This window comes from Mobula birostris, chromosome 16 (genome assembly GCF_030028105.1).
Source record: "Mobula birostris isolate sMobBir1 chromosome 16, sMobBir1.hap1, whole genome shotgun sequence".
NCBI classification, from domain to species: Eukaryota; Metazoa; Chordata; class Chondrichthyes; order Myliobatiformes; family Myliobatidae; genus Mobula; species Mobula birostris.
In genome coordinates, this window is record NC_092385.1 from 57,857,493 (window position 1) to 57,884,952 (window position 27,460).

Here is a 27,460-nt window from a genome sequence, read left to right on the forward strand (position 1 = left end):
ATTTAGGAGTACAAGGTGATGAGGACCATTGATCGTGTGGATAGCCAGAGGCTTTTTCCACGTCTGAAATGGCTAACACAAGGGACATAGTTTTAATCTCTTACTAGCTCTTCCTTCAGTTAGTCCTGACAAAGGGCCTCGGCCCGAAATGTCGACTGTACCTCTTCCTAGGGATGCTGCCTGGCCTGCTGCGTTCACCAGCAATTTTGATGTGTGGGGCATAGTTTTAAGGTGCTTGGAAGTAGGTACAAGGGGGATGTCCATATAATATAACCATATAACAGAGGTAAGCTTTTCACCAGAGAGTGGTGGCTGTGTGGAATGCACTGCTGGCGGTGGTGGTGGAAGCGGATACAATAGGGCTTTTTAAGAGCCTCTTAGAGAGGTACATGGAGCTAGAAAACTAGAGGGCTATGTGCTAGGGAAATTCTACGCCGTTTCTAGAGTAGGTTACACGGTCGGCACAACATTGTGGGCCGAAGGGCCTGTAATGTGCTGCAGGTTCCTATGTTCTATGTTCAAACACCACACGTGTGAATAGGCTGAAAGGGTTAAACATTTCCAACAAAGAAACCTGCCAAATGGACCTTGCAGAACAAACAGGCCTGTGGTTCAAAGTTCAAAGTAAATGTATTATCAAATTATGTCACAACATACCACCTTGAGAGGCATTTTCTTCTGGGCATTCACAGGAAAATAAAGAAATACAATAGAATTTATGAAAAACTATGCATAAATGAAGATTGACAAACAACCACTGTGCAAAAGACGACGCAATGGACGTTTGTCAGTCTCTGCCTATGTATCGTTGGTTGCATGGTGATACACGTATGGAGACATCGGGCTACATGTTCTGCGCATCCGGTTACCTTCTTCGGAAACCTCCGACCATTCCGGGTTGGGAAACTCATACTGTCCCATTCGGATCCTCTTCTTCATGCCAGGGGAGATGGCTAGGCCGTGATTGGAATAGAACGGAGGGTAGCCGCATAGCCTGTGGGCAGGGGAGACTTGTTTAGTACCGTGCACAGAGCAACTGTTCTATTTCCTGAAATCTCTCCACATCTCTTCTTAATGCTGAAGATTAAGGTTGGCAGATGCTGGTAACTCACCGATACCCGACTTAACTAGCTAATCTCTGAGTGCACAGAAACAACAGCGTGTTCCACCTACACACTGACAGGAATTGTGGTCAGGTCAAATCCCATAATCCCACATTCACTTTTGGGCAAGTTTCCAGGAAGGGTTACTACGCAACAGTTAGAAGCAGGGCAGCAGTGGAACTCGATGGGTTTTTCCTTTTGGGCCCTTTACCTAAGAAGGAATGTGCTGGCGAATCCAGAGGAGATTCACAAGAATGTTCCCTGGACTGAAAGGTTGACTTATGAGGAGCATTTGATGGCTTTGGGCATGTACTCACTGTAGTTAAAAGACTGAGGGGAAATCTCATTGACACCTATTAAATATTGAAAAGCCTGGAAAGAGTGGCTGTGGGGAAGATGTTTCTTATAGTCAGTGAGTTTAGGACCAGAGGGCACAGCCTCAGAATAGAGGGACGTCCTTTTAGAACAGAGATGAGGAGGAGCTTCTTTAGCCAGAGGGTGGTGAATCTGTGGAATTCATTGCCACAGATGGCTGTGGAGGCCAAGTATACTTAAAGCTGGAGTTGGTTAGTCAGGACATCGGGGAGAAGGCAGGAGAATGGAAGTGAGAAGGATAAATCAGCCATGATGGAACAGCAGAGCAGACTCGATGGGCTGAATGGCCTAATTCTGCTCCTCTGTCCTATGGTCTTATGGAAATGAGTTAGTGCATATTTTAGCTACTTCTGCTCGGAAGTGTTATGGTCTTATATAATGGGGGGGGGGGGGTCAAATGGAAGGTTTAACCTGTAAGCCTTCACCATTCTGCACTGTAATATCCAGCCCCCGGCTGGCTTGTTAAAATTCCATTGCAAGAGCTGAGTTGCGGTGTATTTTTCCTCTCAGCAAATGGCCACATAACCAGTTTATACCTACTTTGCACCAATCTCACTGTGAGAAGATTCCCTTCAGCACTTGCTCTGGTGCGCGTAGCTTTTACTGAACCCCGCACTCACTCTGTCCTTCCCCTAACCTCAGCCCCCTGCGGAGGACAGAGAATGCAAGTTACTGCTATTTTCCCTTTATCAATGTAGGGTATGCAAATGCCACTGGCCACACCAGAACGTACTGTCCATCTCTGAATAAACTGAGAGAGTGGCAATCAGGCACTTTCGTGATGCCCTACTGATGAAGGGGTTCCCTTATTCTGCTCGTTAAGGGTTCCCATATTTAGATGCATTGTCTACAGGGACGTGGGTAGGATTGCGTGGGAGTCGAAGTGGTACTTTGAATCCTGGTGAAGTCAGAGATTTGGGAGGCTCTTTTAACGAAGCCTTGTCAAGTTCCTCTGCGGCATGTTGTAGATGGAACACACTGTAGCCACAGGCACCATGTGAATGTCTGAGGCAAAATGAGTGAATATTTAGAGAGTCTGACTGGGTGGCTGTCAACAGTAACTCCTGGCTAATTATGCACTGCTTTGAATGTACTCCTAGTGTTAGGCGAGGTTAAATTTATTCCAAAACTTTAGACACAGTAGAACTCAATTAACATCCTGACATTTTCTAGTAATAGGTAAAATTTCTACTGAGCCCTGTATTATATGATTGTTGCTTTCGAACATTGTTACGGCATCCAAACAAATTACATTCAAATCAGGCAACACACATCAAAGTTGCTGGTGAACGCAGCAGGCCAGGCTGCATCTCTAGGAAGAGGTACAGTCAATGTTTTGGGCTGAGACCCTTCGACTGTACCTCTTACTAGCGATGCAGCCTGGCCTGCTGCGTTCACCAGCAACTTTGATGTGTGTTGCTTGAATTTCCAGCACCTGCAGAATTCCTCCTGTTTACATTCAAATCAGAAAAGTTTCCACTGCTTTTTAAACATGCTATGCTGAAGATACATTAACAACCTCAAACTTTAATTTTCATTGCATGATGATCATAAGGCAAAGAGGTTCTGCTGAGGGAACTTGAGCAGTAAAGGTCACTCCGTTCTTTAACAAGGGAGGGAGGGAAAAGAGGGGAAATTACAGGCCAGTCAGCCTAACTTCAGTGGTTGGCAAGATGTTGGAGTCCATTATTAAGGATGAGGTTTTGGGGTGCTTGGAAGCACATGATAAAGTAGGCCAAACTCTGCACGATTCCTTGAGGGGACATCTTGGCCAACAAATCTTTGAGGAAATAGCAAGCAGCATAGACAAAGGAGAATCGGTGGATGTTGTTGACTTTGATTTTCAGACGGCCTTTGAGAAGTTGGTGCATGAGAGGCTACTAAACAAGTTAAGAGCCCATGGTATTGTAGGAAAGATATTAGCAGTGATAGAAGATTGGCTGACTGGCAGGAGGCAAGGAGTGGGAATAAAGGGAGCCTTTTCAGGTTGGCTACCAGTGACTAGTGGTGTTCAGACAGATCGGTGTTGGAACTGCTTCTTTTTATGTTATATGTCAATAATCTAGGTGACAGAATTGATTGGTTTGTGGCCATGTCTGCAGACCATAAAAATGTAGGCAGAGGGGCAGATAGTGTTGAGGAAGCGGGGACTCTGAAGGAGGACTTAGGCAGACGAGGAGATCGGGCAAAGAAGTGACAGATTGAATACAATGCAGGGAAAGGTATGGTCATGCACCTTGGTAGAAGGAATAAAGGCATGGACAATTTTCTAAACAGGAAGCAAATTCAGAAATTTAGATGTGAAAAGTGACTAAGGAGTCCTAGTTCAGGATTCCTTTGGGGTAACTTACAGGTTGAGTCGGTAGTAAGGAAGGGAACTGCAATCTTAGCAGTCATTTCAAGAGGACTAGAATATAAAGTGAGGGCACAATGCTGAGGCTTTATAAGACATTGGACAGACTGCACCTGGAGTATTGTGAGTAGTTTTGAGCACTTTATCTAGGAAAGGACGTGCTGGCATTGGAGGGAGTCCAGAGGAGGATGAGAAGAAAGATCCCAAGAATAAAAGGCTAATGTATGAAGAGCTCTGGGTCTGCATTCACTTGAGTTTAGAAGAATGAGGAGGAACCCCTCATTGAAACCTACTGAATATTGACAGGTCCAGATAGAATGGAGGTGGAGAGGATGTTTCCTATAGTGGGAGTCAAGGGCTAGAAGGCATAGCCACGGAATAGAGGGAGGTTCCTTTAACAGAGATGAGGAGGTTACGGGGAGAAAGCAGGAGAAAGGGGTTGAGAGGGATAATAAATCAGCTATGATAGAATGGTGGTGCAATGTCGATGGGCTGAATGGCCTATTTCTGCTCCTAAGTTTTATGGCCCATGGTCTACTTGAATTCACAAAACACCATTTAGTTCAAGGTTTACTCAATCCCACAATTTATGTTGATTTCACCCAAATTTTGCAAAGTAATGCACATTAACTCATGTAATTTCAGACATCTGCTGAAGTGCAACTTTCTGAAAATTCGGGTGTGCACTTCTGTTGCCAAGATTGATGTTGAAACCATGGTGTTTCGACATAACTGTAACTCAGGAAATCCAAGGTCACTGCATCATTCTATTCCTTATCAGATGAACTGCTGCAACACGACATCACTGATATCTTGCTCTTATGGAATAAACCAAGGGGAAAGCATTGAAAAAGCAGAAAGAGCCTGCAACTTACAGAATATACATGATCACTCCCAACGACCACATGTCACATGACTTGTCGTATTTTTCTGGGCCCAGGACTTCTGGGGCTGTGAAGGCACGAAGTTTGGAAGATCAATTCACAACAATGCCCAACAAAACTGATTTGAAAATAATGCAGTGATGGAGAACACCCTTAAGAGGAATGGAAGTTTGCAGCATACCCTTGCTATAGATAGATCGAAATTTATGAAAGCTGTCTCCTCGTGTGTCTCTGTTTATCTAGAATTTAGTGTGCATTATTATATTTACAGGATGTATTAATTAAACCTTGCTTTGTGTGACAGAAGTTGCAAGATCATTGGAGGCTTTGACAGCCTTCACTAAAAAGCTGCTTTTTATAGTATATTTTAAGCTGATTTTTTTTGAAGTTTGAACATTAACTGACTGTAAATTAATTCTGGTTCAATGTCCTCAGTCCCATCGGGCCTCCTGCCTTCGATAGCGATCCAGATACGGTGACCATAAAAGTCAAACTGCTCCTTTGGATGTCACCCCTCACGGGCAGGAGATCAGACTCTTTGGTGGAGAGATAAGCCAGCTCTACACCTTTACCGAGGGAGTCATGTTGGGAATTGGTAAACAAATGACAAATCAATACCTGATGACCAACTCTAGGGAACATGAAATATGCCACGTGTGCTAAAATGGTGCAGACAATAACTTAAAACTTGGCGGACAACTGGGCATGGAAAAAATATCACATGGTTGCTTGAGGAGAGCAAGGCTTTGATATGCAAGGAAATACCCTGCATTTATATTGTGCCTTTTATGACTTTAAGACCACCCCAGTGCTCTACAAGTAATGTGATATTTGTATGTTTGTCACAGTCAAAGTTTATTATGAAGTGAAAACGGCTAACATATTTTATCTGGGAAGCTGGGGTAACTGGAATTCCTTCCTTGTCTCTTCTCGATGCTACCATTGGCAAGAACTACAGGAGCCTCAGGTCCCACACCACCAGGTTCAGTAACAGTTATCAGCCTACAATCATCAGACTCCTGAACTGCCGTGGATAACTTCACTCACCTCAACTCTAAACTGCTTTTGAAACCTGCAGACTCACTTTCAAAGACTCTACAACTCATGTGTTCAGTATCATTTATTTTTCATTTGTACAATTTGTTTTCTTTGCAAATTGGCTGTTTTCAAGTCCCTGTTTATGTCTTTTTAAAAATTAAATTCTACTCTATTTCTTCATTTTCCTGTAAGTGCCTGCAAGAAAATGGATGTAGGTAGTGTATGATAACACTGAAAATAAATTTACTTTGACTTGTCAACATAAGCAGATGAACTTAAACAGATTAGCCTGCTTACAGACAGGGCCCAGAGCGTTGGTGCAGGAGCTGGAGGTGCTGATAGGTTTAAAATACTCTGGGGATCGGTCAGACCTGGCCCCACTGTCATTGGCCCATCAGTGTGAGGTGGCAGTACCAATAGAATAGGTGGCCTTATAACCCCAGTAAGTGTAGGACCAACACTTCTTGGTCATGGACTCTCTGTCCAAAGCCTTGAAGGTCAATAGACTTGATTGGTAAATGTGTCCTTCCAAACGGCAAAGAGGCCCAATAGAGAGAGCAAACCACTGCCAGACATGTCCCGTCACCTGACTTGATGTCACATGTCTGTAAACAGCAGAACTGCTGTGGATTCACGTCGGTGCTTTGTATCAATACGGAGCATTTTCACATGTTGCAACTCTGCATGTGGTTCAGACGGTGAACCAATCAGGATGTCATCATCAATGATCAATAATTTGCAGTTTCCTCACTTATAACACAAGTGTATGAAGGACAGAAGATGAAAGAATGAAAGCCAGAGGCCTAAATGACTGGTATACACCCTAGAACTGGCAGACAGACTGAGGAACTACCTTCTTTGCTGAGGACCAATGAGATTTGACTTGACAGAGGTGTACAAGATGATAAGAGACAAACATAGATTGAGTTGATGGCTAATTACTTCTTCCCAGGGTGAAAACAACTAATACAAGGGGCATAATTTTAAGATGATTGCAGGAAAGTAAAAGGGAGGAATGTCAGACGAAAACTGCATTACACAGAGAGTGGTGAACACGTGGAACTCCTTTACGCAGAGAGTGGTGAACACGTGGAACTCCTTTACGCAGAGAGTGGTGAACACGTGGAACTCCTTTACGCAGAGAGTGGTGAACACGTGGAACTCTACAGAGAGTGGTGAACACGTGGAACTCCTTTACACAGAGAGTGGTGAACACGTGGAACTCCTTAACAAAGAGAGAGGTGAACACATGGAACTCCTTTACACAGAGTGGTGAACACGTGGAACTCCTTTACACAGAGAGTGGTGAACACGTGGAACTCCTTTACACAGAGAGTGGTGAACACGTGGAACTCTACACAGAGAGTGGTGAACACGTGGAACTCCTTTACACAGAGAGTGGTGAACACGTGAAACTTCTTTACAAAGTGGTGAACACATGGAACTCTACACAGAGAGTGGTGAACACGTGGAACTCCTTTACACGGACAGTGTGAACACGTGGAACTCCTTTACACGGAGAGTGTGAACACGTGGAACTCCTTTACACAGAGAGTGGTGAACACGTGGAACTCCTTTACACAGAGAGTGGTGAACACGTGAAACTCCTTTACACAGAGAGTGGTGAACACGTGGAACTCCTTTACACAGAGAGTGGTGAACACGTGAAACTTCTTTACAAAGTGGTGAACACGTGGAACTCTACACAGAGAGTGGTGAACACGTGGAACTCCTTTACACAGAGAGTGGTGAACACGTGGAACTCCTTTACACAGAGAGTGGTGAACACGTGAAACTTCTTTACAAAGTGGTGAACACGTGGAACTCTACACAGAGAGTGGTGAACACGTGGAACTCCTTTACACGGACAGTGTGAACACGTGGAACTCCTTTACACAGAGAGTGGTGAACACGTGGAACTCCTTTACACAGAGAGTGGTGAACACGTGAAACTCCTTTACACAGAGAGTGGTGAACACGTGAAACTTCTTTACAAAGTGGTGAACACGTGGAACTCTACACAGAGAGTGGTGAACACATGGAACTCCTTTACACAGAGAGTGGTGAACACGTGGAACTCCTTTACACAGAGAGTGGTGAACACGTGGAACTCCTTTACACAGAGAGTGGTGAACACGTGGAACTCCTTTACACAGAGAGTGGTGAACACGTGGAACTCCTTTACACGGACAGTGTGAACACGTGGAACTCCTTTACACAGAGAGTGGTGAACACGTGGAACTCCTTTACACAGAGAGTGGTGAACACGTGAAACTTCTTTACAAAGTGGTGAACACGTGGAACTCTACACAGAGAGTGGTGAACACGTGGAACTCCTTTACACAGAGAGTGGTGAACACGTGGAACTCCTTTACACAGAGAGTGGTGAACACGTGAAACTCCTTTACACAGAGAGTGGTGAACACGTGGAACTCCTTTACACAGAGAGTGGTGAACACGTGAAACTTCTTTATAAAGTGGTGAACACGTGGAACTCTACACAGAGAGTGGCGAACACGTGGAACTCCTTTACACAGAGAGTGGTGAACACGTGGAACTCTACAGAGAGAGTGGTGAACACGTGGAACTCTTTTACACAGAGAGTGGTGAACACGTGGAACTTCTTTACACAGAGAGTGGTGAACACGTGGAACTCTACAGAGAGAGTGGTGAACACGTGAAACTTCTTTACAAAGTGGTGAACACGTGGAACTCTACACAGAGAGTGGTGAACACGTGGAACTCCTTTACACAGAGAGTGGTGAACACGTGGAACTCCTTTACACGGACAGTGTGAACACGTGGAACTCCTTTACACAGAGAGTGGTGAACACGTGGAACTCTACACAGAGAGTGGTGAACACGTGGAACTCCTTTACACAGAGAGTGGTGAACACGTGGAACTCCTTTACACAGAGAGTGGTGAACATGTGAAACTTCTTTACAAAGTGGTGAACACGTGGAACTCTACACAGAGAGTGGCGAACACGTGGAACTCCTTTACACAGAGAGTGGTGAACACGTGGAACTCCTTTACACAGAGAGTGGTGAACACGTGAAACTTCTTTACAAAGTGGTGAACACGTGGAACTCTACACAGAGAGTGGTGAACACGTGGAACTCCTTTACACAGAGAGTGGTGAACACGTGAAACTTCTTTACAAAGTGGTGAACACGTGGAACTCTACACAGAGAGTGGTGAACACGTGGAACTCCTTTACACAGAGAGTGGTGAACACGTGGAACTTCTCTACACAGAGAGTGGTGAACACACAAACTCTTTTACGCAGAGAGTGGTGAACACGTGGAACTACAGAGAGAGCGGTGAACACGTGGAACTCCTTTATAAAGTGGTGAACACGTGCAACTCTACACAGAGAGTGGCGAACACGTGGAACTCCTTTACACAGAGAGTGGTGAACATGTGAAATCTACACAGAGAGTGGTGAACACGTGGAACTCTACACAGAGAGTGGTGAACACGTGGAACTCCTTTACACAGAGAGTGGTGAACACGTGGAACTCCTTTACACAGAGAGTGGTGAACACGTGAAACTTCTTTACAAAGTGCTGAACACGTGGAACTCTACACAGAGAGTGGTGAACACGTGGAACTCCTTTACACAGAGAGTGGTGAACACGTGAAACTCCTTTACACAGAGAGTGGTGAACACACAAACTCTTTTACGCAGAGAGTGGTGAACACGTGGAACTCCTTTACACAGAGAGTGGTGAACACGTGGAACTCCTTTACACAGAGAGTGGTGAACACACAAAATCTTTTACGCAGAGAGTGGTGAACACGTGGAACTCCTTTACACAGAGAGTGGTGAACACGTGGAACTTCTTTACACAGAGAGTGGTGAACACACAAACTCTTTTACGCAGAGAGTGGTGAACACGTGGAACTCCTTTACACAGAGAGTGGTGAACACGTGGAACTACAGAGAGAGCGGTGAACACGTGGAACTCCTTTATAAAGTGGTGAACACGTGGAACTCTACACAGAGAGTGGCGAACACGTGGAACTCCTTTACACAGAGAGTGGTGAACATGTGAAATCTACACAGAGAGTGGTGAACACGTGGAACTCTACACAGAGAGTGGTGAACACGTGGAACTCCTTTACACAGAGAGTGGTGAACACGTGAAACTCCTTTACACAGAGAGTGGTGAACACGTGGAACTACAGAGAGAGCGGTGAACACGTGGAACTCCTTTACAAAGTGGTGAACACGTGGAACTCTACACAGAGAGTGGCGAACACGTGGAACTCCTTTACACAGAGAGTGGTGAACATGTGAAATCTACACAGAGAGTGGTGAACACGTGGAACTCCTTTACACAGAGAGTGGTGAACACGTGGAACTCCTTTACACTGACAGTGTGAACACGTGGAACTCCTTTACACGGAGAGTGTGAACACGTGGAACTCCTTTACACAGAGAGTGGTGAACATGTGGAACTCCTTTACACGGACAGTGTGAACACGTGGAACTCCTTTACACAGAGAGTGGTGAACACGTGGAACTCCTTTACACGGACAGTGTGAACACGTGGAACTCCTTTACACAGACAGTGTGAACACGTGGAACTCCTTTACACGGAGAGTGTGAACACGTGGAACTCCTTTACACGGACAGTGTGAACACGTGGAACTCCTTTACACGGAGAGTGTGAACACGTGGAACTCCTTTACACAGAGAGTGGTGAACACATGGAACTCCTTTACACAGAGAGTGGTGAACACGTGGAACTCCTTTACACAGAGAGTGGTAAACATGTGGAACTCATTTACACAGAGAGAGGTGAATACGTGGAGCTCCTTTACACGGAGAGTGGTGAACACGTGGAACTCCTTTACACGGAGAGTGTGAACACGTGGAACTCCTTTACACAGAGAGTGGTGAACACGTGGAACTCCTTTACACAGAGAGTGGTGAACACGTGAAACTTCTTTATAAAGTGGTGAACACGTGGAACTCTACACAGAGAGTGGTGAACACATGGAACTCCTTTACACAGAGAGTGGTGAACACGTGGAACTCCTTTACACAGAGAGTGGTGAACACGTGAAACTTCTTTACAAAGTGGTGAACACGTGGAACTCTACACAGAGAGTGGTGAACACGTGGAACTCCTTTACACAGAGAGTGGTGAACACGTGGAACTCCTTTACACAGAGAGTGGTGAACATGTGGAACTCATTTACACAGAGAGAGGTGAATACGTGGAGCTCCTTTACACGGAGAGTGGTGAACACGTGGAACTCCTTTACACGGAGAGTGTGAACACGTGGAACTCCTTTACACAGAGAGTGGTGAACACGTGGAAATCCTTTACACAGAGAGTGGTGAACACGTGAAACTTCTTTACAAAGTGGTGAACACGTGGAACTCTACACAGAGAGTGGTGAACACATGGAACTCCTTTACACAGAGAGTGGTGAACACGTGGAACTCCTTTACACAGAGAGTGGTGAACACGTGAAACTTCTTTACAAAGTGGTGAACACGTGGAACTCTACACAGAGAGTGGTGAACACGTGGAACTCCTTTACACAGAGAGTGGTGAACACGTGGAACTCCTTTACACAGAGAGTGGTGAACACGTGGAACTCCTTTACACGGACAGTGTGAACACGTGGAACTCCTTTACACAGAGAGTGGTGAACACGTGGAACTCCTTTACACAGAGAGTGGTGAACACGTGAAACTTCTTTACAAAGTGGTGAACACGTGGAACTCTACACAGAGAGTGGTGAACACGTGGAACTCCTTTACACAGAGAGTGGTGAACACGTGGAACTCCTTTACACAGAGAGTGGTGAACACGTGAAACTCCTTTACACAGAGAGTGGTGAACACGTGGAACTCCTTTACACAGAGAGTGGTGAACACGTGAAACTTCCTTATAAAGTGGTGAACACGTGGAACTCTACACAGAGAGTGGCGAACACGTGGAACTCCTTTACACAGAGAGTGGTGAACACGTGAAACTTCTTTACAAAGTGGTGAACACATGGAACTCTACACAGAGAGTGGTGAACACGTGGAACTCCTTTACACGGACAGTGTGAACACGTGGAACTCCTTTACACGGAGAGTGTGAACACGTGGAACTCCTTTACACAGAGAGTGGTGAACACGTGGAACTCTACAGAGAGAGTGGTGAACACGTGAAACTTCTTTACAGAGAGAGTGGTGAACACACAAACTCTTTTACGCAGAGAGTGGTGAACACGTGGAACTCCTTTACACATAGAGTGGTGAACACGTGAAACTTCTTTACAAAGTGGTGAACACGTGGAACTCTACACAGAGAGTGGTGAACACGTGGAACTCCTTTACACAGAGAGTGGTGAACACGTGAAACTTCTTTACAAAGTGGTGAACACGTGGAACTCTACACAGAGAGTGGTGAACACGTGGAACTCCTTTACACAGAGAGTGGTGAACACGTGAAACTCCTTTACACAGAGAGTGGTGAACACGTGGAACTCCTTTACACAGAGAGTGGTGAACACGTGAAACTTCTTTATAAAGTGGTGAACACGTGGAACTCTACACAGAGAGTGGCGAACACGTGGAACTCCTTTACACAGAGAGTGGTGAACACGTGGAACTCTACAGAGAGAGTGGTGAACACGTGGAACTCTACACAGAGAGTGGCGAACACATGGAACTCCTTTACACAGAGAGTGGTGAACACGTGGAACTCTACAGAGAGAGTGGTGAACACGTGGAACTCCTTTACACAGAGAGTGGTGAACACGTGGAACTTCTTTACACAGAGAGTGGTGAACACGTGGAACTCTACAGAGAGAGTGGTGAACACGTGAAACTTCTTTACAAAGTGGTGAACACGTGGAACTCTACACAGAGAGTGGTGAACACGTGGAACTCCTTTACACAGAGAGTGGTGAACACGTGGAACTCCTTTACACAGAGAGTGGTGAACACGTGGAACTCCTTTACACAGAGAGTGGTGAACACGTGAAACTTCTTTACAAAGTGGTGAACACGTGGAACTCTACACAGAGAGTGGCGAACACGTGGAACTCCTTTACACAGAGAGTGGTGAACACGTGGAACTCTACAGAGAGAGTGGTGAACACGTGGAACTCCTTTACACAGAGAGTGGTGAACACGTGGAACTTCTATACACAGAGAGTGGTGAACACGTGGAACTCCTTTACACAGAGAGTGGTGAACACGTGGAACTCCTTAACAAAGAGAGAGGTGAACACATGGAACTCCTTTACACAGAGAGTGGTGAACACGTGGAACTCCTTTACACGGAGAGTGGTGAACACGTGGAACTCCTTTACACAGAGAGTGGTGAACACGTGGAACTCTACACAGAGAGTGGTGAACACGTGGAACTCCTTTACACAGAGAGTGGTGAACACGTGAAACTTCTTTACAAAGTGGTGAACACGTGGAACTCTACACAGAGAGTGGTGAACACGTGGAACTCCTTTACACAGAGAGTGGTGAACACGTGAAACTTCTTTACAAAGTGGTGAACACGTGGAACTCTACACAGAGAGTGGTGAACACGTGGAACTCCTTTACACAGAGAGTGGTTAACACGTGGAACTCCTTTACACAGAGAGTGGTGAACACACAAACTCTTTTACGCAGAGAGTGGTGAACACGTGGAACTCCTTTACACAGAGAGTGGTGAACACGTGGAACTTCTTTACACAGAGAGTGGTGAACACACAAACTCTTTTACGCAGAGAGTGGTGAACACGTGGAACTCCTTTACACAGAGAGTGGTGAACACGTGGAACTTCAGAGAGAGCGGTGAACACATGGAACTCTACACAGAGAGTGGTGAACACGTGGAACTCCTTTACACGGACAGTGTGAACACGTGGAACTCCTTTACACGGAGAGTGTGAACACGTGGAACTCCTTTACACAGAGAGTGGTGAACACGTGGAACTCTACAGAGAGAGTGGTGAACACGTGAAACTTCTTTACACAGAGAGTGGTGAACACACAAACTCTTTTACGCAGAGAGTGGTGAACACGTGGAACTCCTTTACACATAGAGTGGTGAACACGTGAAACTTCTTTACAAAGTGGTGAACACGTGGAACTCTACACAGAGAGTGGTGAACACGTGGAACTCCTTTACACAGAGAGTGGTGAACACGTGAAACTTCTTTACAAAGTGGTGAACACGTGGAACTCTACACAGAGAGTGGTGAACACGTGGAACTCCTTTACACAGAGAGTGGTGAACACGTGAAACTCCTTTACACAGAGAGTGGTGAACACGTGGAACTCCTTTACACAGAGAGTGGTGAACACGTGAAACTTCTTTATAAAGTGGTGAACACGTGGAACTCTACACAGAGAGTGGCGAACACGTGGAACTCCTTTACACAGAGAGTGGTGAACACGTGGAACTCTACAGAGAGAGTGGTGAACACGTGGAACTCTACACAGAGAGTGGCGAACACATGGAACTCCTTTACACAGAGAGTGGTGAACACGTGGAACTCTACAGAGAGAGTGGTGAACACGTGGAACTCCTTTACACAGAGAGTGGTGAACACGTGGAACTTCTTTACACAGAGAGTGGTGAACACGTGGAACTCTACAGAGAGAGTGGTGAACACGTGAAACTTCTTTACAAAGTGGTGAACACGTGGAACTCTACACAGAGAGTGGTGAACACGTGGAACTCCTTTACACAGAGAGTGGTGAACACGTGGAACTCCTTTACACAGAGAGTGGTGAACACGTGGAACTCCTTTACACAGAGAGTGGTGAACACGTGAAACTTCTTTACAAAGTGGTGAACACGTGGAACTCTACACAGAGAGTGGCGAACACGTGGAACTCCTTTACACAGAGAGTGGTGAACACGTGGAACTCTACAGAGAGAGTGGTGAACACGTGGAACTCCTTTACACAGAGAGTGGTGAACACGTGGAACTTCTATACACAGAGAGTGGTGAACACGTGGAACTCCTTTACACAGAGAGTGGTGAACACGTGGAACTCCTTAACAAAGAGAGAGGTGAACACATGGAACTCCTTTACACAGAGAGTGGTGAACACGTGGAACTCCTTTACACGGAGAGTGGTGAACACGTGGAACTCCTTTACACAGAGAGTGGTGAACACGTGGAACTCTACACAGAGAGTGGTGAACACGTGGAACTCCTTTACACAGAGAGTGGTGAACACGTGAAACTTCTTTACAAAGTGGTGAACACGTGGAACTCTACACAGAGAGTGGTGAACACGTGGAACTCCTTTACACAGAAAGTGGTGAACACGTGAAACTTCTTTACAAAGTGGTGAACACGTGGAACTCTACACAGAGAGTGGTGAACACGTGGAACTCCTTTACACAGAGAGTGGTTAACACGTGGAACTCCTTTACACAGAGAGTGGTGAACACACAAACTCTTTTACGCAGAGAGTGGTGAACACGTGGAACTCCTTTACACAGAGAGTGGTGAACACGTGGAACTTCTTTACACAGAGAGTGGTGAACACACAAACTCTTTTACGCAGAGAGTGGTGAACACGTGGAACTCCTTTACACAGAGAGTGGTGAACACGTGGAACTTCAGAGAGAGCGGTGAACACGTGAAACTTCTTTACAAAGTGGTGAACACGTGGAACTCTACACAGAGAGTGGTGAACACGTGGAACTCCTTTACACAGAGAGTGGTGAACACGTGGAACTCCTTTACACAGAGAGTGGTGAACACGTGGAACTCCTTTACACAGAGAGTGGTGAACACGTGAAACTTCTTTACAAAGTGGTGAACACGTGGAACTCTACACAGAGAGTGGCGAACACGTGGAACTCCTTTACACAGAGAGTGGTGAACACGTGGAACTCTACAGAGAGAGTGGTGAACACGTGGAACTCCTTTACACAGAGAGTGGTGAACACGTGGAACTTCTATACACAGAGAGTGGTGAACACGTGGAACTCCTTTACACAGAGAGTGGTGAACACGTGGAACTCCTTAACAAAGAGAGAGGTGAACACATGGAACTCCTTTACACAGAGAGTGGTGAACACGTGGAACTCCTTTACACGGAGAGTGGTGAACACGTGGAACTCCTTTACACAGAGAGTGGTGAACACGTGGAACTCTACACAGAGAGTGGTGAACACGTGGAACTCCTTTACACAGAGAGTGGTGAACACGTGAAACTTCTTTACAAAGTGGTGAACACGTGGAACTCTACACAGAGAGTGGTGAACACGTGGAACTCCTTTACACAGAGAGTGGTGAACACGTGAAACTTCTTTACAAAGTGGTGAACACGTGGAACTCTACACAGAGAGTGGTGAACACGTGGAACTCCTTTACACAGAGAGTGGTTAACACGTGGAACTCCTTTACACAGAGAGTGGTGAACACACAAACTCTTTTACGCAGAGAGTGGTGAACACGTGGAACTCCTTTACACAGAGAGTGGTGAACACGTGGAACTTCTTTACACAGAGAGTGGTGAACACACAAACTCTTTTACGCAGAGAGTGGTGAACACGTGGAACTCCTTTACACAGAGAGTGGTGAACACGTGGAACTTCAGAGAGAGCGGTGAACACATGGAACTCTACACAGAGAGTGGTGAACACGTGGAACTCCTTTACACGGACAGTGTGAACACGTGGAACTCCTTTACACGGAGAGTGTGAACACGTGGAACTCCTTTACACAGAGAGTGGTGAACACGTGGAACTCTACAGAGAGAGTGGTGAACACGTGAAACTTCTTTACACAGAGAGTGGTGAACACACAAACTCTTTTACGCAGAGAGTGGTGAACACGTGGAACTCCTTTACACATAGAGTGGTGAACACGTGAAACTTCTTTACAAAGTGGTGAACACGTGGAACTCTACACAGAGAGTGGTGAACACGTGGAACTCCTTTACACAGAGAGTGGTGAACACGTGAAACTTCTTTACAAAGTGGTGAACACGTGGAACTCTACACAGAGAGTGGTGAACACGTGGAACTCCTTTACACAGAGAGTGGTGAACACGTGAAACTCCTTTACACAGAGAGTGGTGAACACGTGGAACTCCTTTACACAGAGAGTGGTGAACACGTGAAACTTCTTTATAAAGTGGTGAACACGTGGAACTCTACACAGAGAGTGGCGAACACGTGGAACTCCTTTACACAGAGAGTGGTGAACACGTGGAACTCTACAGAGAGAGTGGTGAACACGTGGAACTCTACACAGAGAGTGGCGAACACATGGAACTCCTTTACACAGAGAGTGGTGAACACGTGGAACTCTACAGAGAGAGTGGTGAACACGTGGAACTCCTTTACACAGAGAGTGGTGAACACGTGGAACTTCTTTACACAGAGAGTGGTGAACACGTGGAACTCTACAGAGAGAGTGGTGAACACGTGAAACTTCTTTACAAAGTGGTGAACACGTGGAACTCTACACAGAGAGTGGTGAACACGTGGAACTCCTTTACACAGAGAGTGGTGAACACGTGGAACTCCTTTACACAGAGAGTGGTGAACACGTGGAACTCCTTTACACAGAGAGTGGTGAACACGTGAAACTTCTTTACAAAGTGGTGAACACGTGGAACTCTACACAGAGAGTGGCGAACACGTGGAACTCCTTTACACAGAGAGTGGTGAACACGTGGAACTCTACAGAGAGAGTGGTGAACACGTGGAACTCCTTTACACAGAGAGTGGTGAACACGTGGAACTTCTATACACAGAGAGTGGTGAACACGTGGAACTCCTTTACACAGAGAGTGGTGAACACGTGGAACTCCTTAACAAAGAGAGAGGTGAACACATGGAACTCCTTTACACAGAGAGTGGTGAACACGTGGAACTCCTTTACACGGAGAGTGGTGAACACGTGGAACTCCTTTACACAGAGAGTGGTGAACACGTGGAACTCTACACAGAGAGTGGTGAACACGTGGAACTCCTTTACACAGAGAGTGGTGAACACGTGAAACTTCTTTACAAAGTGGTGAACACGTGGAACTCTACACAGAGAGTGGTGAACACGTGGAACTCCTTTACACAGAGAGTGGTGAACACGTGAAACTTCTTTACAAAGTGGTGAACACGTGGAACTCTACACAGAGAGTGGTGAACACGTGGAACTCCTTTACACAGAGAGTGGTTAACACGTGGAACTCCTTTACACAGAGAGTGGTGAACACACAAACTCTTTTACGCAGAGAGTGGTGAACACGTGGAACTCCTTTACACAGAGAGTGGTGAACACGTGGAACTTCTTTACACAGAGAGTGGTGAACACACAAACTCTTTTACGCAGAGAGTGGTGAACACGTGGAACTCCTTTACACAGAGAGTGGTGAACACGTGGAACTTCAGAGAGAGCGGTGAACACGTGGAAGTCCTTTATAAAGTGGTGAACACGTGGAACTCTACACAGAGAGTGGCGAACACGTGGAACTCCTTTACACAGAGAGTGGTGAACATGTGAAATCTACACAGAGAGTGGTGAACACGTGGAACTCTACACAGAGAGTGGTGAACACGTGGAACTCCTTTACACAGAGAGTGGTGAACACGTGAATCTCCTTTACACAGAGAGTGGTGAACACGTGGAACTACAGAGAGGGCGGTGAACACATGGAACTCTACACAGAGAGTGGCGAACACGTGGAACTCCTTTACACAGAGAGTGGTGAACATGTGAAATCTACACAGAGAGTGGTGAACACGTGGAACTCCTTTACACAGAGAGTGGTGAACACGTGGAACTCCTTTACACGGACAGTGTGAACACGTGGAACTCCTTTACACAGAGAGTGGTGAACACGTGGAACTCCTTTACACGGACAGTGTGAACACGTGGAACTCCTTTACACGGACAGTGTGAACACGTGGAACTCCTTTACACGGAGAGTGTGAACACGTGGAACTCCTTTACACGGAGAGTGTGAACACGTGGAACTCCTTTACACAGAGAGTGGTGAACACATGGAACTCCTTTACACAGAGAGTGGTGAACACGTGGAACTCCTTTACACAGAGAGTGGTGAACATGTGGAACTCATTTACACAGAGAGAGGTGAACACATGGAGCTCCTTTACACGGAGAGTGGTGAACACGTGGAACTCCTTTACACGGAGAGTGTGAACATGTGGAACTCCTTTACACGGAGAGTGGTGAACACGTGGAACTCCTTTACACGGAGAGTGTGAACACGTGGAACTCCTTTACACAGAGAGTGGTGAACACATGGAGCTCCTTTACACGGAGAGTGGTGAACACGTGGAACTCCTTTACACGGAGAGTGTGAACACGTGGAACTCCTTTACACAGAGAGTGGTGAACACATGGAACTCCTTTACACAGAGAGTGGTGAACACGTGGAACTCCTTTACACAGAGAGTGGTGAACATGTGGAACTCATTTACACAGAGAGAGGTGAACACATGGAGCTCCTTTACACGGAGAGTGGTGAACACGTGGAACTCCTTTACACGGAGAGTGTGAACACGTGGAACTCCTATACACGGAGAGTGGTGAACACGTGGAACTCCTTTACACGGAGAGTGTGAACACGTGGAACTCCTTTACACAGAGAGAGGTGAACACATGGAGCTCCTTTACACGGAGAGTGGTGAACACGTGGAACTCCTTTACACGGAGAGTGTGAACACGTGGAACTCCTTTACACGGAGAGTGGTGAATGCATGAACTCCCTTCTAGGGGTGGTGGTAGAGGCAGATGTATTACAGAACTCTGATATAGAATGGTTGATAGAAATATGGAAAACTATGTGGGCAGTTAGCATTGGATTGTAATTAGAATTGGTTTAAAGGTCGGCACAACATCATAATGTTCTGTGTTCTATTGCATCTAACTGTAGAGAAGGGTTATGGCCCGAAACGTCGACAGTACCTCTTCCTATAGATGCTGCCTGGCCTGCTGCGTACCACCAGCATTTTGTGTGTGTGTTGCTCTGACTGTAGAAATGTACTTTACAATATGGGCTGACTCTCAGTAAACGCTACAGACAGATGGTGGGCCTTCTATCCAGTAGAAGTCTTTTTGGTAAACTACAGGCCTCAGATCTGCAATAAGTTGCCCATTGCCCAGAAGCTCTCAGTTTATGGGCAGCTTTTTAGATTGAGGCCAATTCAACGAGACACCGGGAAGACTGCAGGCCTCTGAAAATCATCAGGCTGCGGCTTTCTAGCCTATATTTTTCTTCCCATTACTGGAACAAAACGCAGATAATTCATTGATTCAGATTAATTTATTTGTTACTTGTACATCAGGACATACAGTGAAATGTGTTGTTCGCGTTAACAACCTTAGGACGTGCTAACTGTAGCCTACGAGTGTTGTTACACATTCCGGCAACAACGTAGTATGTCCGCCATGCTTGGCAGGACGACACAGATCGCAACAAAACAGAACGTGCCAAGTGACAAAACAAAAAGATCAGAACAAGCTCCATTCCTCTCTCCCATCAACCCACCCCCACGCACAAACAGTCCTCCAACCACAGGGCATGCCTCCAGGCTTCAGGCTTCAACTGCTGATTAACCTGCGGACTTCCACCATTGTATGATGTTTTAGAAATCCCAACAGTTCACTCTCTGCATCACCAGAAAAGTGTTTGCTGTTTCCTTTTGCACAAACCAGGACCACTGTTCTCTCTCAGCCTCTAAAACTCTGGGATCACTGTCCCCCCGCTCCCCCTCACTCACCGGGATCACCTTTCCCTCTCTCCCTGTCACTTACCGGGATCTCTGTTCCCTCTCTCCTTCTTACTCATCGGGATCTCTGTTCCCTCTCTCTCACTCACCGGGATCGCTGTTCCCTCTCTCTCACTCACCGGGATCTCTGTTCCCTCTCTCCCTCTCACTCACCGGGATCACCGTTCCCTCTCTCCCTGTCACTCACCAGGATCTCTGTTCCCTCTCTCTCACTCACCGGGATCACCGTTCCTTCTCTCCCTCTCACTCACCGGGATCTCTGTTCCCTCTCTCTCACTCACCGGGATCACCGTTCCCTCTCTCCCTGTCACTCACTGGGATCTCTGTTCCCTCTCTCCTTCTTACTCATCGGGATCTCTGTTCCCTCTCTCCCTGTCACACACCGGGATCTCTGTTCCCTCTCTCCCTCTCACCCACCAGGATCACCGTTCCCTCTCTCCCTGTCACTCACCGGGATCTCCGTTCCCTCTCTCTCACTCACCGGGATCTCTGTTCCCTCTCTCCCTCTCACCCACCAGGATCTCTGTTCCCTCTCTCTCGCCCACCGGGATCTCTGTTCCCTCCCTCTCACCCACCAGGATCTCTGTTCCCTCTCTCTCACTCAGCAGGATCTCTGTTCCCTCTCTCCCTCTCACCCACCAGGATCTCTGTTCCCTCTCTCTCGCCCACCGGGATCTCTGCTCCCTCCCTCTCACCCACCAGGATCTCTGTTCCCTCTCTCTCACTCAGCAGGATCTCTGTTCCCTCTCTCCCTCTCACTCACCGGGATCTCTGTTCCCTCTCTCTCACTCACCGGGATCTTTGTTCCCTCTCTCTCACTCACCAGGATCGCTGTTCCCTCTCTCTCACCCACAGGGATCTCTGTTCCCTCTCTCTCACCCACCGGGATCACTGTTCCCTCTGTCCCTGTCACTCACCGGGATCTCTGTTCCCTCTCTCTCACTCACCGGGATCTCTGATTCCTCTCTCCCTGTCACTCACCAGGATCTTTGTTCCCTCTCTCTCACACACCGGGATCTCTGTTCCCTCTCTCCCTGTCACTCACCGGGATCTCTGTTCCCTCTCTCTCACTCAGCGGGATCTCTGTTCCCTCTCTCCCTCTCACTCACCGGGATCTCTGTTCCCTCTCTCTCACTCACCGGGATCACCGTTCCCTCTCTCCCTGTCACTCACCAGGATCTCTGTTCCCTCTCTCTCACTCACCGGGATCACCGTTCCTTCTCTCCCTCTCACTCACCGGGATCTCTGTTCCCTCTCTCTCACTCACCGGGATCACCGTTCCCTCTCTCCCTCTCACTCACCGGGATCTCTGTTCCTTCTCTCTCGCTCACCGGGATCACCGTTCCCTCTCTCCCTCTCACCGGGATCTCTGTTCCCTCTCACTCACCGGGATCTCTGTTCCCTCTCTCTCACTCACCAGGATCTCTGTTCCCTCTCTCCCTCTCACTCACCGGGATCTCTGTTCCCTCTCTCTCACTCACCGGGATCTCTGTTCCTTCTCTCCCCGTCACTCACCGGGATCTCAGTCCCCTCTATCTCTCTCGCACACTGATTCCCACTCCCTTTTAGCTGACCTTGTTCACCAGTATATTTATCAAACTGTGTGGTATCTGAAGAGGTACTAAATCAAGAGTATTAATGTAATAGCATCCAATCATCTAGCAATCATGCTAGTCAGACACCCTGAAAGTCCTGAGCATCCTAGTTTATCAGAGCCTTATTGTGAGATGGCAAATGCCTTTACTTTCTCAGGAGGCTATGGAAATTCAGTACGTCCCCAATGACACCATTTTTTAACAGATGCACCACAGAAGGCATCCTATCTAGATGATTCACATCTTGGTATGATAACTACTCTGTGCGAGACCACAAATGACTGCAGGGAGTTTGTATCCTAGCCCAGTCTACTGCATAAACCAATCCCACCCATCCCACTCATCCCACCGTCTTTGCCTACACTTATCGCTCCTTGGGAAAGCAGCCAACATAAACAAGGACCCCTCCCACCTAGCAGAAGATACAAACAAAATACCACCAGACTCAAGAGCAGCTACTACCCACTGTTATCAGACTTGAACAGATCTCCCAGTCCATAAGACATGGGAGCAGAATTAGGCCATTTGACCATCAAGCCTGCACTGGCATTCAATCATGGCTGAACCTTTATCCTCATCCTCACTCCCCAGCCTTCTCCCCGTAACCTTTGATTCTGTGTCCAATCAAGCATGTATCAAGTTCTGCCTTATATAAACCCAGCAACCTGGCCTCCACAGCTGCCTATGGTATTAGATTCACCACCCTCTGGCTAAAGAAATTTCTCCGCATGTCTGTTTTGAAAGGGTGCCCTTCTATCCTGAGGCTGTGCCCTCTTGTCCTAGACTGCCCCACCATGGGAAACATCCTTTCCACATCTACCCCGCCTAGGCCATTCAACATTCGAAAGGTTTCAATGAAATCCCTCCTCAACCTTCTAAATTCCAGTGACTACAAACCCAGAGCTAATAAATGTTCCTCGTACAATAAGGTACCCCATGCAAGGCTTATTGAGAAAGTAAGGAGGCATGGGATCCAAGGGGAAATTGCTTTGTGGATCCAGAACTGGCTTTCCCACAGAAGGCAAAAAGTGGTTGTAGACGGGTCATTTTCTGTATGAAGGTCAGTGACCAGTGGTCTGCCTCAGGGATCTGTTCTGGGACCCCTACTCTTCATGATTTTTATAAATGACCAAGATGAGGAAGTGGAGGGTTGGATTGGTATATTTGCTGATGACACAAAGGTTGGGGGTGTTGTGGATAGTGTGGAGGGCTGTCAGAGGTTACAGCGGGACATTGATAGGATGCAAAACTGGGCTGAGAAGTGGCAGATGGAGTTCAACCCAGATAAGTGTGAGGTGGTTCATTTTGGTAGGTCAAATATGATGGCAAAATATAGTATTAATTGTAAGACTCTTGGCAGTGTGGAAGATCAGAGAGGTCTTGGGGTCCGAGTTCATAGGACACTCAAAGCTGCTGCGCAAGTTGACTCTGTGGTTAAGAAGGTATACGATGTAGTGGCCTTCATCTATCGTGGATTTGAGTTTAGGAGCCAAGAGGTAATATTGCAGCTATATAGGACCCTGGTCAGACCCACTTGGAGTACTGTGCTCCGTTCTGGTTGCTCAGTTCTGCAATCATCTGTTTGAACTTCTCCCATCAGGCAGATGTTATAAGATTTTCTATGCCCGCACTTCCAGACTGAAAGATAGCTTTTTCCCCAGAGCAATAATTGCTCTGAACCAATCGATCAAGCATCATCCGTAAATTGTTGTATTGCTACTTTAATTCTGGTTTTATGGCTGTCATGCATCTGAGTTGTGCTTTTGTACTGCTGGACATTGCTTGTACTGGCTGGTTACTGGATTTTATTTATTGTTTATTTATTTTATTTGTTGTTTTATAGCATTGAGTATGAGAGTTGCAAACTCTTTTTCGCTGTATTGGTGCATGACAAATTGTACAAAGCAATAACAATAAAGATATTTCAATCATTTCAATATTTCAATCATTCACTACAGGAAGGATGTGGAAGCCATAGAAAGGGTGCAGAGGAGATTTACAAGGATGTTGCCTGGATTGGGGAGCATGCCATATGAGAATAGGTTGAGTGAACTTGGACTTTTCTCCTTGGAGCGACGGGGGAAGAGAGGTGACCTGATAGAGGTGTATAAGATGATGAGAGGCATTGATCGTGTGGATAGTCAGAGGTTTTTTCCCAGGGCTGAAACGGCTAGCACGAGAGGACACAGTTTTAAAGTGCTTGGAAGTAGGTACAGAGGAGGTGTCAGGGGTAAGTTTTTTACGCAGAGAGTGGTGAGTGCGTGGAATGGGCTGCTGGCAATGGTGGTGGAGGCGGAAACGATAGGGTCTTTTAAGAGACTCCTGGATAGGTACATGGAGTTTAGAAAAATAGATGGCTATGGGTAACCCTAAGTAATTTCTAAGGTAAGGAAATGTTCAGCACAGCTTTGTGGGCTGAAAGGCCTGTATTGTGCTGTAGGCTTTCTATGTTCTATGTTCTAACCCTTTCATTCCCGGAATCATCCTTGTGAACCTCCTCTGAACCCTCTCCAATGCCACACAACTTTTCTAAGATAAGGAGCCCAAAACTGTTCACAATGCTCAAGGTGAGGCCTCACCAGTGCCTTACAAAGCCTCAGCATCACATCCCTGCTCTTGTATTCTAAACCTCTTGAAATGAATGCTAACATTGCATTTGCTTTCCTCACCACCAACTTTACCTGCAAGTTAACCTTTAGGGTGTTCTGAACAAGGACTCCCAAATCTCTTTGCATCTCAGATTTTTGGATTTTCTCCCTGTTTAGAAAATAGTCTGCACATTTACTTCTACAACCAAAGTGCCTGACCATGCGTTTTCCAACACTGCATTTCATTTGCCACTTTCTTGCCCATTCTCCTAATCTGTCTAAGTCCTTCTGCAGCCTACCTGTTTCCTCAACACTACCTGCTCCTTGACCAATCTTTGCATCATCTGCAAACCTGGCAACAAAGCCATCTATTCCATCATCTAAATCATTGACAACTAGTATTAAGAAGAAGCGGTCCAACACCAACCCCTGTGGAACACCATGAGTCACTGGCAGCCAAGCAGAAAAGGATCTTTTTATTCCCACTCACTGCCTCTGCCACTGAAGCCTTTTGCTGTTTCTGCACTATTCTCTGTAAACTCCGGAGACAGTTGTGCATGAAAATCCCAGGAGATTCGCAGATACTGAGATACTCAAACCACCACGTCGTCCGGCACCAACAAAAACACTACCTTTCTTCTCCATTCTGATGTTTGGTCTGAATAATGACTGAACATCTTGACCATGTCAGCATGCTTTTAAGCATTGGGTTCTGCCCGGCGGAACTGTTTCTACTGACAGGAGAAAGGGTGAAGGCGGGTCCTGGCGCCTTAAAACCAGTGCTTCGGGTAGATGGAGCTCGAAAGCCTGGGAAGGCAGTGCGGTAAACCATGTATATATGTTGTAACTCGGTTGCCTGTCTGGACACGCCCCTCTGCTGACTGCCCCTGTGGCTCCTCCCACAGAGTCCTGTATAAAGGTGTTCGTCTTGCCCCTCCCCCTCAGTTCGGGTGCAGACACTCACTGTGGAGGTTGTATTGTACAGCGAATAAAAGCCTTTCAGTATTTTACCAAACCTCAGTCTTTTGGAGTAATTGAAGGTGCTTCAATTTTATTCACTGTACATTTTAAAACATGGAACAGGCCCTGAGACCAGAAAAATTAGACCTCCATCTGCAAACGCCTGATGCTGGAAACGCTTTCGAACTCTGGCTGGCCTGCTTCGAAGCGTATCTAGAGGAGATTAAAGCGACCGACCCCGTAGCGAAGCGCAGAGTTCTACTCTCCAGGGTCAGTCCATGGGTTTATTTGCTGATCAGAGACCAGCCGAACTACGACAGCGCGATGAACGCACTCAAAAGACAATACCTGCGGCCGATAAACAGCGTCTATGCTCAGCACCGTTTAGCGACACGGCAACAACGGTCCGGGGAATCGAGTGCTGAGTTTGTCCGGGCCCTACAGACACTCGTGCGGGCCTGCAATTGCCAGGAGCTGACGGCGGCGCAGCATACAGAACTCCTAGTGAGAGACGCCTTCGTCACAGGGACCAGGTCAGTGTACGTGCGCCAGCGGCTCCTGGAAAAAGCCGATCTTACCCTAAGATCGGCGATCAAGCTAGCTGATACGTTGGAGGCCGCTCTGCATAACTCCGAGGCTCTCCAGGCACGCGATCCCCCGATGGCCTCGTGGGCGCCGCAGACCCCGCAACCCGCTGGCCAATCGACCTCGGCTGCCGCCAGTCATGAGTCCGCGAAGTGCTACTTCTGCGGACTGGAGAAGCACCCCCGGAAACGCTGCGCGGCCCGACAAGCTACCTGCTCCAGCCGCGGAAAGAAGGGCCACTTCGCCAAGGTCTGTAAGTCAAAACCTCGAGCGGGATCGAGCAGCGCCGCGTGCGAGACGTGGGGGTCGCCATCTTCCCTGCACACCGCCACCACGTGCGAGACGTGGGGGTCGCCATCTTGCCTGCCGCCATCTTCTCTGCACGCCACCACCATGTGCGAGACATGGAGGCGGCCATCTTGGTCGGCGCCACCTCCCACTGCCGGTGCTACGTAGGTCACAGCGACGGACTCGACCGCCTGATAGACTTAACCTATAAATATACTTCTTGTAAATATTGTCAGTCACTTCACCCCGTGGGACTTTTTTTTAAAAAAAGGAGGTGAATGTGGTAAACCATGTATGTATGTTGTAATTCGGTTACCTGTCTGTACACGCCCCTCTGCTGACTGCCCCTGTGGCTCCTCCCACAGAGTCCTGTATAAAGGTGTTCATCTTGCCCCTCCCCCTCAGTCCGGGGGCAGACACTCACTGTGGAGGTCGTATTGTACAGTGAATAAAAGCCTTTCAGTATTTTACCAAACCTCAGTCTTTTGGAGTTACTGAAGGTGCTTCAGGCAGTCCATCTAAGAGAGGGAAAACTCTGATTTCAAACCTCTGCTGCCTTGCAGCCGTACCCACTCATGGGAAAGGCCTCGGAAGTAAACCCTGAGGACAAATCCGGTGCTGGACTCCCTCAGGCAGTCCGACGTTGTTTTCAACCTCATTCTCGCAACTCCAGCGTCGACGCCGGCGCCAAGCTGTATCGGTCCTTGCCCCTCCCTTGGACAACACCAGTGTCGTGGAGAGGGGAGACTTGTAGCATGGGCAACTGCCGGTCTTCCGTACAACCTTGCCCAGGCCTGCGCCTGGAGAACCTTTCCAGGCGCAAATCTATGGTCTCACGAGACTAATGGATGCCACCACCATCTGCCACACGATTGACTGATTAGATATTTGCATTAATGAGCAGCTGTAGGGGTGGCCACTAAGTGTAAGATTGTAACAAAATCAA

The 27,460-nt window shown here is 47.1% G+C and overlaps 1 protein-coding gene across 1 annotated transcript in view; it reads right to left on the reverse strand.

The window, feature by feature from the left end:
* The window catches only part of LOC140211161 (MAP kinase-activated protein kinase 2-like), a 149,799-nt gene that overhangs the window by 15,018 nt on the left and 107,321 nt on the right, over positions 1–27,460 (reverse strand). Inside the window, exons 6-7 of the mRNA XM_072280692.1 lie at positions 4,707–4,782; positions 870–994 (exon numbers count right to left, since the gene is read on the reverse strand). Of these exons, the coding sequence (XP_072136793.1) occupies positions 870–994; positions 4,707–4,782 (201 nt within the window). The remainder of the gene's footprint in view (positions 1–869; positions 995–4,706; positions 4,783–27,460) is intronic.